This window comes from Vicugna pacos, chromosome 4, assembly GCF_048564905.1.
Source record: "Vicugna pacos chromosome 4, VicPac4, whole genome shotgun sequence".
In the NCBI taxonomy this organism is placed as follows: domain Eukaryota; kingdom Metazoa; phylum Chordata; class Mammalia; order Artiodactyla; family Camelidae; genus Vicugna; species Vicugna pacos.
The window spans coordinates 72,333,400-72,346,365 of NC_132990.1; the positions used below are offsets into that span (position 1 = coordinate 72,333,400).

General features: G+C 48.6%; 1 protein-coding gene across 8 annotated transcripts in view; it reads left to right on the forward strand.

Annotated features, from left to right (window-relative positions):
• The window catches only part of RALGPS1 (Ral GEF with PH domain and SH3 binding motif 1), a 262,271-nt gene that overhangs the window by 98,566 nt on the left and 150,739 nt on the right, over positions 1-12,966 (forward strand). For all 8 annotated transcript variants that reach the window (XM_031677558.2, XM_072960157.1, XM_031677559.2 and 5 more), the window contains 2 exons: positions 3,963-4,052; positions 6,749-6,841. In XM_031677558.2, the coding sequence (XP_031533418.1) occupies positions 3,963-4,052; positions 6,749-6,841 (183 nt within the window). The remainder of the gene's footprint in view (positions 1-3,962; positions 4,053-6,748; positions 6,842-12,966) is intronic.

The following is a 12,966-nucleotide window of genomic DNA, read 5'->3' on the forward strand; positions in this document are numbered from 1 at the left end:
TGTGGGAGGTTTCAGACAAGCAAGGGAGAAGGCTAGAATGATCCATATGGCAATGGATTGGGGTTGGAGACATTGGTATGAACTTATATTTGGTTTAATATAGGTACAAATGGTTACATGTAGAAATATTTATGGATATGTGTATGTACATGACTTAGTGTACACACACATGAACACACACTTCCTCGCTCTACCATCTGAGAGGACCTAGAAGCAATGATGCCTCAGTAGCACAAGAACATCTAGCTCCCAGGTCTTGGTTTCTAATACCATTATCTAATAAAAGGAACCAAGGCTCCCTGGAGAAATTATTGGTTTCAAACTGGGCAAGAAATAAACAGGATAAGCCTGTAGCATCTTTTAGTTCCAGAAAGTAAGCAAGTACTCAAACGAACAAACCAAAACAAAGCTGGGGGCGTGTCGAAGCCAGCTCTCAGTGGCCAAAGCTGGAACAATTTGAGCAGCGAAATAAATAACATAGTATTGGATTATAACCCAAAGTATAAAATAAATATCCATTCTGATGTAAATAAATGATGGAATAAATAAACAGGGGGGACTAGGCAAACCTCCTGCGCAGAAGAATTCCAAATAATCTATGTAGATATTTTGTCCTCAGGAAGGTGGAGCACAGCTGCCTGCTTCCTTCCATAGCAACTTCCTTTCAAAGTTTGAGGTGATAGTATTATTTATTATTTATGATAAATATTATTTATGTAGCCAATTCTCTATTGATGGGCTTTTTTTTTCCTGTTCTTTTGCTGTAAACAGAAACAGTGCTTTGGTGAACCGTTGTACACGTCCCTCTACACGTCTGTATTTTCATGAGCTAAATATTCTAGGGAGGATGTAACTTTAATACCTTGAAAGGTATATATTCAAGTGGTTCTTCAATATGGTTCTATGAATTTATACCCCTACAAACAGTATATAAAAGTACCAATTTTTCTACCCACAAGGGTAGAGAAATTCTCTTTAATAAAAAAAAGACCTTTTACTAATTAAGAGTTAAAGGACAGGTGTCCCGACAGAAAGATGGATGAAGGACCTGAGCAGGTAATCCAGAAGGCAAATAGTACAAATGGCCTATAAATATCTGAAAACAAAAAAACTGGAAAAAAAAAGTGCAACAAATGTTAACTGGGTAATCATGAAAAAAAATGCAAAATAGAAAAATGAGACATTATTCTGTCCTTTAGGTTAGTAATGAAAAAAGAGCTCTAACAACTGCTCTTGGCCCATGTGTGGGAACAAGGATCTGCTCAAACTTGTTGATGTTGATGAATAAACAAATAGACCCTTTGGAGGCCAAGGTTTTTAACATATACTTTTGAAAAAAAGATACACATACTTTTGTTTATGCCACCTTACAGGAATTTATCCTCAGACCTTAATTAAAAGTGTGTATGTATAAATGCTGTTCACCACAGCATTGTCTGTTACAACAGAATAATCAGAAATAAACTGTCCAAAAATAGGTTACTTAATGATGATACATCCCTAAGATGAAACGCTTGGCAGCTGCTGAAAAATACATTGACATTCTTATATATTTAAACAGGCATTGTGATTGTATGATTAACGTGTACCAATTTAACTGAAAAAGACAAACATATATTCTGTGGCTAGAAGGACATATGTTCTAAGACATGGCAAACATGTTCCAAGATAAGGACACATCGCACAGTGTTTATCATGGGGGTCTGTCTGTGAGAACAGGGTTGCAAGTGATTTCTGTCTTTTGTGTTTTTCTCTCTTTCCCTTGTTTTCTGCATTAAGCTTCTCTTTAAATTTTGTAGTTAAAAAACAGCTAGAAAATGTTCAAAACTATGCTGATTCTACCTTTGTTGTGTCTTTCTTATCTACCCCTTCCCTCCTGTCTCCTTCAACGTGGCTCTAGCTCAGGCCTCCCATCTCTCACTTAAACCATTGCATCAGCTTCCTGATGGATGTCCCTGCCCTAACAAAAGGGTCTAACCTGTCACTCCTGTGATCAGAAGCCTCCGGAACTTTCCCTGTGTAGCATAGTGTCCTGGGTCCTTCTTGTCCCCCTGTTGCCACAGACCCCCACAGTCTGGCCCTCACTTACCCTTCCAGCTTCAGTCTCCCTCCCCACGCCCTCCCCGCAGAGCACCTGCAACACCCGTCTGTCCTGTCCCGTTGGCCTACTCAGCTCTCTCTGGTCTCTTTTTACCTGTTGAAAGTCTACCCATCTTTCAACGCCTGCCTCCTCTAAGAAGCCTCCTTCTGTCATTACCTCCCCCATAGCTCAATTCACTTGGTTTGAACTTCTTTGATGGCCATGATCACCAGCTGCCTTTTAGTATAGTGATTTCTGGAGGATCCTGCTTCCTCCTTTGGTGTCCTTCATATCAGTCAAGGACTTACAGGATCTGGACTCAGGGTGCCTGGAGCACACAGTAAGGGCTTCGTGAAAGTTTTTGTACGGAACTGATGAGAATTGCCTCTGTCCACCATGTGCTGCAGATCAGAGTCCACTCTGCCTTGTTCCATAATTATGTGTTAAATATGTGTGATTTGGGGGCATGTAAGAATCTATTAAATTATACATATAAACTATCACACTTGAGATTTATGTGGCATAAAATTGTGCATGTATTAAAATATAAGGTTTATGGGCATATCATTTACTATTCAGAAAAATCTTTCTTCTATAACTGGCTAGTAAACAGTTCAGTCTGAATTTAATTTTAGGCAATTCTTTGGAAAAAATGATTCTGTGGAAACCCAGGCATGCCCTGGAGGCAACCACAGATAATTATGCAGAAAAAAACACTTTTCTATAGAATTCCTGCTTTGATTCTTTGTTAATCTTTTCTTTCATTGAAAAGTGACAGTATTTCAGTGAAGAGAATACATTTGGTGGCAGCAGTGAACATGCTTTGTTAACTGTGGAATATCCTTAACTATTTTATTCTTTGTAAAACTGGGAGGTTTTAGACGCCTAGCCTTCCTTTTCATTCCACCCCCACCCCCATACTCGGCCCCTCTCCGCCGTTCTTTGCGGTGCTGTCTTTGCACTCGTGGGCATCCGTGTTTCACAGAGAGCTGTTAGTATTGTACTGAAACAAAAACAGGAAAGCCAGCCACTTCCAGTGTTTCTTGGCATGAAGCCCCTTCTGTGTTTCACTGAGGTGTCACACGAGTCAACTAGACATTGGTAGATGACTTTCTTGTTCCCACCGAAGGACCCCGGGCCTGGGGGATATTGATTTTTGTAAAAGATCAAGCATGAATGATGTTCTGAACCAGAAGTACAAGTATACTTTTTTGGCATATCCTGTCTCCAGAAAAACATGCCCCGTTACCTGCAGTCCTTTTGGAACTTTGAAAGACCCTTTAAAAAAAATCATTTAAATGATTGGGCAACCCTCTCCTAGAAAATTAATTTTGTTGCAGTTGTGTGAATATTCGTGAATCCTTCTTGTCTTGGGTCTGTCTGGGGATATGGGTCTCACGGGTGGTACTGCCAGCATGCATATCTCTTTGCCTGGCCATCTGTTTGTCCCGCCATCTATCCATCCATCTGTCTATCATCCATCCATCCATCCATCCACACATTGATCCATCGTCTCCCCACAACTGGGATCATTCTGAGCAGGAATCCTGTCTGATTCATCTCAAAATTCCCTGCTGCAACTTCAGAGAGACCCATATGTCATGGAGGCCCAGTAAGTGCCCTAGATGATGATGGAGGTGCTTACTTCTCTCAGCCCTCAGGACCGTGTGTGTTGGTGTGTGTCAGCTGGTGCTGAGAGTAGGTGGCCCACTTGCAGGGCTGGGTGTCATAAATGGGCCCTCACCCTCACATAACCCTCCAGTGTGTTCTCCCAGCTCCCCAACCTCTTGGAAATCCCTTAGAAGTGGTGGGCAGGGCAGCTTGGGTGGTCCCGCGTTTAACAGTTTTTCTGGGATGTGTGTGTCTGTGTTTGACTCTACAGGTCAGTTTTTGGGTTGTACGAGAAATTCTAACAGCACAGACTTTAAAAATAAGGGCAGAAATCCTGAGCCATTTTGTGAAAATAGCCAAGGTAAGTGGGGTTTTTTTTTTCCTTTCCTTTCCTTTCTCTTTTTGTCTCAAAAATCTGTTTCCTGAGTTCTTTGGGAGCTGATTTGCACTGGACCTGCTGGGCAGAGTTCAGACAGGGAACTGTGACCTGACTTCCCCAGACAGAGGCAGCTGTGGACCAGCCTGCTGCCCGCTTGGCCTCCCGGCCCTGGTGCACATGTAGGCACATGCCCTCCACCCCGTGATTTTGGCAGCCAATGCTTCTCTTCAGCTGGCCTTTCACAAACTCTCCACGAGGCCCCAGGGGCTACCCTTGGGAGCCATTTATCCTTCTATTAAGATGTGCTGGCACTGGAGATTTTAGTTAGCATCAGTGTTTGCGATACCATCACATCCTGCACAGTTCTATCTCCAGTCAGCAGAACTCACCCCACCCCATCCTGCATTTAAGGCCTGGGCCCGATGACTGGGCTGCCCCCAACTCTCACCGCCTGACCCTAGCCTGATAGGGTCGGTCCTTGCCAGTTGTTCGGCACCAGGCTCATGTCTTTACCCCACCTTTCCCCTCCTCTTCCCTCATCTCTACCGGCCCAGGCTGTGATCCCATGGGCCTTCCTGGACCACTCTCATCACTTACATGGTCTTGCCAGCTCCTTGCAGTATCCTGCTCCCGACCACTGGGCTTGCAACTCAGCAGAGCACTGTTCTACCTGGTTCACGACCTGCTTCGTGTGTGTGTGTGTTGTCTTTCCACTCAAATCCTAGGTCAGCTAAACTTTACTGAGGTCCCTTTTAAGCCAGGTGCCATAGCAGCTGCTTTACAGAAATGATTGTACTCTATGCTCACATTATTGTTACCCCATTTCCAGAGGAGGGAAGGGAGGCTTAGAGAGGTGAGTGTCCCCACCCAGGCGCCACAGTGAGTCAGGTGGAGCACGGCTCTCTACCTTCAGGGGAGCTGCTCTGCTGCTCCTCGTGCGAGATGAAGTGCGTGGGCACCTTGGTGTCCTTGCATTCTGAGTGCTGGAACCGTGCTGGGCTTAGTGACACTTGTTGCTGTCGGGGAGTTCATGCCGGGCCAAGAGAGGAAGTGAGATGAAGTTCCGGTCCACCGGGTGCTTTCAGTTTGAATTAGTTTACAGTTCCCACCCAAGGGATCCCAAACGATTCCTCCTTAATTTCTGCCATCTTCCAGTGGCGGATCATCATGCTGGCACTGTGTCCTGGGTGTGTTCTGTGCAAGCCCCCTCCTTTCTCTGGGCCTTGGTTCCCCATCTATAAAATGAAAGGAGTGGATTGGATAATCTCCCAGAGAACTTTCAGCTCTAAAAGATGTCCTGTGACAGGCATGGCAATTCAGATACAAAGGATGAAATTCAGTTCACCCAGAGGATCTGTTCTTTCACATAGGAAACAATTAGGGAATGTTACAAGATGCATGAAATGAAGTATTAACTTGTGTGGTAAAGGAAGAAATCTCCGCGTGGGAACGGAGCTGTGAGGACCAGGCATAAGGGCTTTTCATTCATTTGTTCTTTTTACTGGGCCCTGCTTTGTGCTGTGCTAGGTCCTAGGGATGTGCTGGTAGACACACCTTCATCCCTGCTCTCAGGGAACGCATGGTCCAGGGTGAGAGGGGGCAGGTAAAAGCAAATACAGTCCAGTGTGCCAAGGAGATGTGCAGGCAGGTGTGGGAACGCACAGGTGGGGGAGCATGGTCAGGAAAGACATACTAGAGGGAGTGGCCTCTGAGCTTGGAAGTCCCCACGGCAAGTGATGGAGGGTGGGGTGGGGTTGGGGACAGTCTTCCTGACAAAGAACAAGTAGCCCACATCACACTGAGCGCTCACCCGGGTGCTAGGCACTGGTCTGGGCGGTTTAGGGCACTGTCCCACGTAGTGGAGGTGCCAGGAATTCCCTTCCTCGTTTTAAATATGAAGACGTCAAGTCTCAGAATGATTAGGTAGCTTGCCATAGGACACAGAAGTACTGGGAACTGGGATTGGGACCTGTGGCGCCTGCTGGCTACACAGACTTCCCAGGCTCCCGAGAGTGAGAAGTGGGGCCCCGGTCCTGTGAGCAGGTTTCCTTCAGCATAAAACCAAGAACAGAGCAGTCACGTTTTTCTGCGTTTACTCTCGCCCATGTCTCCTTCTGTTGCCCTCCACGGGAAGGAGCTTGTCTGAGATGGAATGAAACCCAAATGTTCTCACTAATGTAGGGTCTGGTTCAAAGGAGCGTGGTCTAGTGGCTGGAGCTCCGTCTTCCCAGCTGAGGGGGATCGTGCAGATTGAGAGCATCTTCCCTCCGCCTCCCTCATTCCGGTGTTACGGTAATCCCAGAAGGCCCACGCTGACACTGTTGGCACAGCCGGGGCCTCAGTTTACAGAAGCCTGCTGGGACAGCTCAGATTCACCTATTAAAAGAGCAGAAAGGATATTATCAGCCCTCACCCCGACCCATGTTTCTGTCCAGCAGCCAGACTAGTCAGCTTAGGAAATTCTGCAAATGTTTCACATGCAGACTCACCTTTAGACAATTTGAAAGAAAAAGAGCATATGGTTTCTATGAACTTCCTAGAGCTGTATTTTCTACATGAGATATTTTTAAGTTTGATTGAATTTCATAAATATGACAACATTTGGTGACACTTGAGCAGGTTTGTGTTCTGTTGTTTATAGCAGCAAAATAATCTACCCCATATCTTTTCTTTTCCAGAAACTTCTAGAACTCAACAACCTTCATTCTCTCATGTCTGTGGTGTCCGCATTACAAAGTGCACCCATCTTCAGGCTGACAAAAACCTGGGCTGTAAGTTAATCTTCCTAGGTCTGTTTCTTTGATTTGATTTCTTTGGTGAAGTTCTTCGTTCCTTAAGCCCCAGAAGGCTTTCTCTGTCCTTGGCCGACGACAGAGGATTACTGTGGGTTAATGAAGTGCTCCCTGGGCATCCTCTCTTCCTCAGTGACCTCATCCCCATTTTGGGACAAGGAAATTGTGAGGCTACCAATGTGGCTGGGGTTGGAAGGCCGCCTAGAGTGGACCTTTCTGGACCTGACAACATCATATGTGATGGCTAGGTCAGTGGCATGACTTCTGCCCTGTGCTCCGACCTGCCCTTGGGAAGTTTTCTTGGGCTAATGGTTTGCAGCTGCCCTGGGTTGCTGGCCATCCAGTTAAGAGTTTCTCTGGAGAAACCTGTGACCCTCATGTAGGGAAAAATGATTTTTTTTATCCTGAAGGCCATGGATAATTTCAGCTCAGAGGTGGAGCCTGATAGTTATATAATTGAGTCTGTAGGAAAGTTTTTCTGCTGTAAAAATACTTTAAAAATATCTCAGACCTCTTTCTCCTCCTTAGCTTGGCACGGTGCCTGACATGGGGGAAGTAATTGCTATTTCCATAGCTTGTTAGCATTCACCTCCGGCCCGCCTGGTCCGGGGTCTCTCGCAGTCACACAGCCCAAGCCTTTCAAGATCTGTTTATGTCCCACGGAACCGAAGGAAACTATATGGAATTGTCAGCTGTGTTTCTGCAACTCATTTCTGAACTTCTTTCTGCCAGTCTGTGGGGCTGGGCTGTGTTGCAGACTTGGCTGGTTCAGGGGCCTTTAAAAGACTTACGGATTATGTTGTAGGTGATCAGAATTGAGTCTCGTTTCTTTAAATTGCCATTTTCCATAGATCAGGCCCCAGCAAAGTGGAGCAAGAAGTGTTAGTCTGGAGTCAGAAAACCGGGTTTGCATTCAGGCACCGTGCAGGGTGATTCTGTCTACGCAGAGAGGTTGGCCTGGATTGGTGGCTCTCCATCGGTGCTTCGTGGAGGTTCCTTGGAGCTGCCTAGGGGCCAGCAGGGGCTGAGGGAGAGGAGGGAGGGCGCCGAGCAGACTGCCTGGGCATGGTTTCCACCGGAGCAGCTCTATTTCTATCGGTTTTACGTCCTGGACTTCAGGGTGAACTTCAGTTGAGCAATGGCTTTGGAGGTTGAAAGCAGGTTTGGAAGCCACTGGTCTCTGTGGTTGCTGCCAGCTCTGTGATTCCCTGAGTCCATCTGAGCCGTGAGGCTTTTTTCAGAAGTTGCTTGGAGATTCTTTTTCATGTGAGTTTTTCATCATTTAGACACTGCTGTTGTTTCTGGGACTGCCAGGAGCCACGTGTGGACTCGGAAGAATGAATGACGATTCTCAGGGTGCACAGACCTTTCTGTCAGTAACACCAGGACTCTCAGTGACCCGTATAAGCTGCACAGTGGGTGAGGGCATCAGGGAGCCAGCCCATGGGGCTGGGGTGGCTAAGGGTCCCACACAGGGATGCCACCCACGCAGGGTTGGGCAGGGCCCATGCATGAGGCTTTGGCCAGCGTTCCCACAGATGCTGTGCTCTGCCCAAGACGGTGAGGCAGTCTTCAGGCCAGAACAGCACCTGCGACTGCTCCACGTGGCTTGACAGAGTACCGCTCCAGGGTGGCTGAGTTGCCCCTGCTATTGCTGCAATGAAAATAATGAAATAATAATGAAAATAAATCTCCCACAGCTCCTCAGAGAGCCTGGAATGAAATATCTACTCAGGACCCATTTCACAGCATGAGCTTCCTCACCTGACTCCCTTCCAGGCCACGCAAGTCGACTCTTCTTCCTTACAGATTTGCCAGGCATGTGCAATTGTCAGTGTTACAGATGAGGAAACAGGGGCACAGAGAGGTGGGATGACTTATGCAGGGATCCCCAGCTAAGAGGCAGAGCTGGAGTCAAACCCAAGCAGCCTGGTTCCAGAGTCCCCTCTCTTAACACCACACCCCATGCAGCTCAGCAAGGACAGTTCCAGCTACCTCTTGTCACTCAAAACAAGAGAGGGGTCCTGTTTATTTTTTGGTCTCCTTTATGCAAAGTGCTCCAGTGGGAATGTTGAAGATGGGATGTCAGTGCTGCCCCAGGCCGTTGAGCCTCTGACCTGGCTGTGGCTGCTGCTGGCCTGGCAGCTGGTCCTACTTTGGAGCGCATCCTACTTCTGCTGTTAATTTCTGGTAATGAGATTAGCTGGAGAAATGTTGCCAGAAAAGAACTGTTTACCCCCTCCTCACTTGTCTCTTGATCTGGGAAAGGGAAGTCAGAGGAGGGAACTTAGGGAGGGGGCACATGGCCAGTGAGCCGGAGGGCTGCAGCCAAGCCTTGAAGCTGCCTTTTGGCCACTTTTTCCTTGGTTAGTCCATGGCTTCTGTTGTTCCTCTAGTCCCCCAGGGCTGGCCACTGACCTGGACATCTCAGGCTGGTGGGAACCAGGGAGAGGACAAGAAGCTGAGATTATGTGTCACCAAAGGACAGGGGTCCTAGGGCAGCCACACATCTGTTCTTTTTCTGAGAAATCTCCCCATTGCCTCCTAAGCTCTGAGAGCCAGGGCTGTTTCCTTGGGTGCAGGGGACCACTTACCAGGGCAGAAGGCGGGGAGATGCAGTGTCTTAGGCGATAAGAATGGCAACTGCCAGCCGTTGTGTCAGGGAGAGAGGAGGTGACACACAATGTGTGATTACAGCGTGTCATCTCCAAGGTCAAGTGTGGGGAGCTGTTTATTCTGGCAAACCCACTATTCAGTCTCTGTTTCATACCAGACTCTCCACTTTTGCCCACCTGTCCTGTTAGTCCAAGGACAGTGGTTGGTGCAGAGGATTTGGAAAATGGAGGGGGCCAAACCCACCATCTTTCTCCTTCATCCGAATACCCCCAGCCCAGTGGAATCGATGACTCCAGTGTATTCCTGTTACTCTCTCTCCCCGAGTCCTGACAGAGCACACAGGGCATCTGCTCTGCAGGGTTGTTTACAGGTCTGCCTGCACCTTTGACTTCCTTCCTCCATGACGAAGTCTGATTTTTTTCTCTATGTTCCTGGTGCCCAGCTGAGTATATGGTTGTTGTTTGAATCGTGTATGTTTGTTGTGCTGAATTGCATCCTTCTTTTGCTACTAATTTCTGGTAGTGAGATTAGCCATAGAAATGTTGCTGTTTCTCCCCTCCCCGTCTGGCCCTTGATCTGGGACTGGTGAGATCTATGGGCTCACAGAGCACGGAAGAGCAGACACATCAGCCATAGCAACCGAAGGTCAGTGCTTTGTAGTCTTGGTTTTGCCAAGAAGGTTCCAAGAGTTGCAGTGATCTGTGCAAGGTCAGGGGGCTGGTGAATGACAGAGCCAATGTGACGTAGCCTTGTCTTGCTGAACACATAGTCCTTGTTCTTGGCCAGTGCGCTGGATGGCTTGTCTGTGATGGGCCCTGGTGTTGGAATCAGGCTGGGCACAGGACAGGGAAAGATAGGCACACCTAATTCTTGGGAAGCGGGGCTGGAGAAGTGAGGCTGGCACAACAGACCCCCTGGAGACAGGGTGTGGCCAGCTCCCTGAGTGCTGTCCCTGGGGTTGCATAGAAACCCTGGATATCAGGGAAACCTGGATGGAAGGGGGTCACATCAGGTGGGAGGAGACCTGTCACTTGGTTTCACCATGGATGGCCTTCTGTGAGGGCCAGTTGGTGACTAGCTGACGGGCAGGGCAGTCTGTTGGCCTGTCCGTGGCCAGCGCTGAGCACCAGCAGCTGGGTGAGCTGGGACAGGAGAGGGGCTGACATCGAGCCTAGGCCCGCATGTAGTAGGCCCTCAGTAAACACCGGCTGGATGCACAGACATGGAGGGAATCACTTTCTGCTGGCCTGGAAAAGCACAGACAGGGTCTGATTTATCCCAGCACTGGGGCCACTCTGGAATATTGGCTTCCTCGAAGCCGTGACACCTAAGCAAGAAGCCCTGGCGGCCAGTTCAGATTTCCCAAGCACACGTACCATGTGGCTCTTATTCATCCTGCAAATCAAATATTTATCAAATGCCTCCTCCATGCCAGGCCCTGAGGCTACAGTCAAGGCCCCTGTCTTCATGGGCTTTTATGTTATCCAGGGGAGACAGACACATTATTGAGGGAGAACAAACAGGTGCCTCGTCTGACTGGCACAAGATGTGACGGATAGCACGTTTGTTAACTGCATGGAGTGATGAACAAAGGGCTGTCAGATGGGAACGAAAGTGATGCCAGAGACCAGGACGTGATGGGGAATGACTGGGCGTTCGGGCAGCCTCTCTGAGAAGATGCCCTTTAAACTGAGACCTGAGTGACAAAAAGGAGCCAACCACGCCAAGATGAGGGCACAGCCAGTGCAGAGGCCACGGTGGAAGAGACTCGGAGCCTAATGTGGCCGGAGTGCAGCGGGCCTGGTGGGAGGGGCTGGTGAGGATGCTGTGGTCAGGCAGCAGGGCCCATTGGGAAGGGCTCAGCTGGGAGAGGAGATAGGTTCTAGTTCAAGTATAGTGAAGGGTTTTAAACAGGAGACAGATGTGATCTGGTTTACAGTTGCTTTTTGTTTTTTAAATTACTGTTTCTACTGTGTGAAAAACAAATTGGGTAGGGGTGCCTGGGGGAGCAAGAGTGGAAATGAGGCCACATTAGAGGGTTAGGGCAGAATCCAGGAGTGAGTTGATGCTGGCTAGCACTGGAGAGGTGGCAGTGGACATGGAGAGAAAGAGACTGTTAAGGGAGGTGTTGAAGACAGTTGGCAGGATTTATGAGGGACGGATGTCAGAAATGAAGAAAAGAAAGAAATGAAGGGTGGTTCCTAGGTTTGGGGCCTGAGCAGCTGGGAAGAGGGTGAAACCTTTTCTCTAATCAGAGTGGTCCTAAGAGGAGACTGGCTTAAACAGGAGTGTGACCTGGGGGTATGGAATTCCTGGAGTGTGTGTGAGTCACTCATTAGAGTATAATCACCGTTGTGTGCTGTGCATCACACGCACACACACACACACACACTCTGCTTGTTCTGTGCACGTTCCTGTCATGATGCACTCTTTTTCACTGAGTTGATCCAGAGAGTTTGACTCATCTGCTGCCGCAAAGTGAAAACTGAAGTACTTGGCAGGGAGGAAATCACAGCCGATGGATCAGGAGGGCCGGTCTGCAGGGTGGTGACCTGGAAGGAGAACCCTCCTGGGAGCAGGGCTCTCACTCCCAGACATCTAGGGGCACAGGGTCATTGAGCTCTGGGGGTTCAGAGAATGGCCACTTTACAAATATCCTGGGAAGACAGGTGTGCGGCGTTGACAAATTTCTCTTTTAGTCTTTAATCCAGGAAGTGCCTCTCCTCTCTGCATCTGATACGGTGCCTAGTGCCCCTCCGAAGGCGGTGACAGGTGCGGGCTGCCTGGCCGAGGTGGGAGGCGAGGGGGAAGGGAAGGCAGGGGAAACTGACATTGGCAGCCTCAGATTACTCACTCCCCAGTCATTCCTTGGGAGCCTGGCCTGCACTGCTTCTCAGAATTATGAATTCTGATGTTTTCACCCTCATCTTCCCTGACTCTGCCACAGCACTGGCCACTGTCACCTCTTCCCTTAAAAATCTCTCTTCGCCTGGCTTAGTTCTCTCCCCGCATTCTGGCTCCTCCCTGAATGCTTTTGTCTCTCTCACCCACTGAGTGTAAGTGTTCTGCAAGGCTCTGACCCCAGCTCCCAGCTCCCACCTTCCCCAGTCTGTTCCCTGTCCCTGGGGATCTCCCTGGCTTGGAGAGCTTCGTCCATCACCCCTGTGCCCCAGTGGTGGCTACCTCCTCGCTCACGGCCCAGCCTCTCTCTGGAGCCCTAGCTCCGCGTTCCCACGCCTGCTCCACAGAGCCCTCTGCTTGCATGTTCCTTTGACAGCTCCCCATTGGCATTCTGAAATCAGACTTTGGTTTCCAGGAGGTGATGGTGAGTGCCAGGAGACTCTCCCAGCAGACTGTGTTTTGGACTTCGAGGCAGTATGGTAGACTGAGCTGACAGGGAGTAAGCCCCTCCCTCCTGATTTCCTGCTTCAAACACACAAACACAAATAAACCAAATTAAAAACCAAGAAGCAAAGCTGAACCAGAAG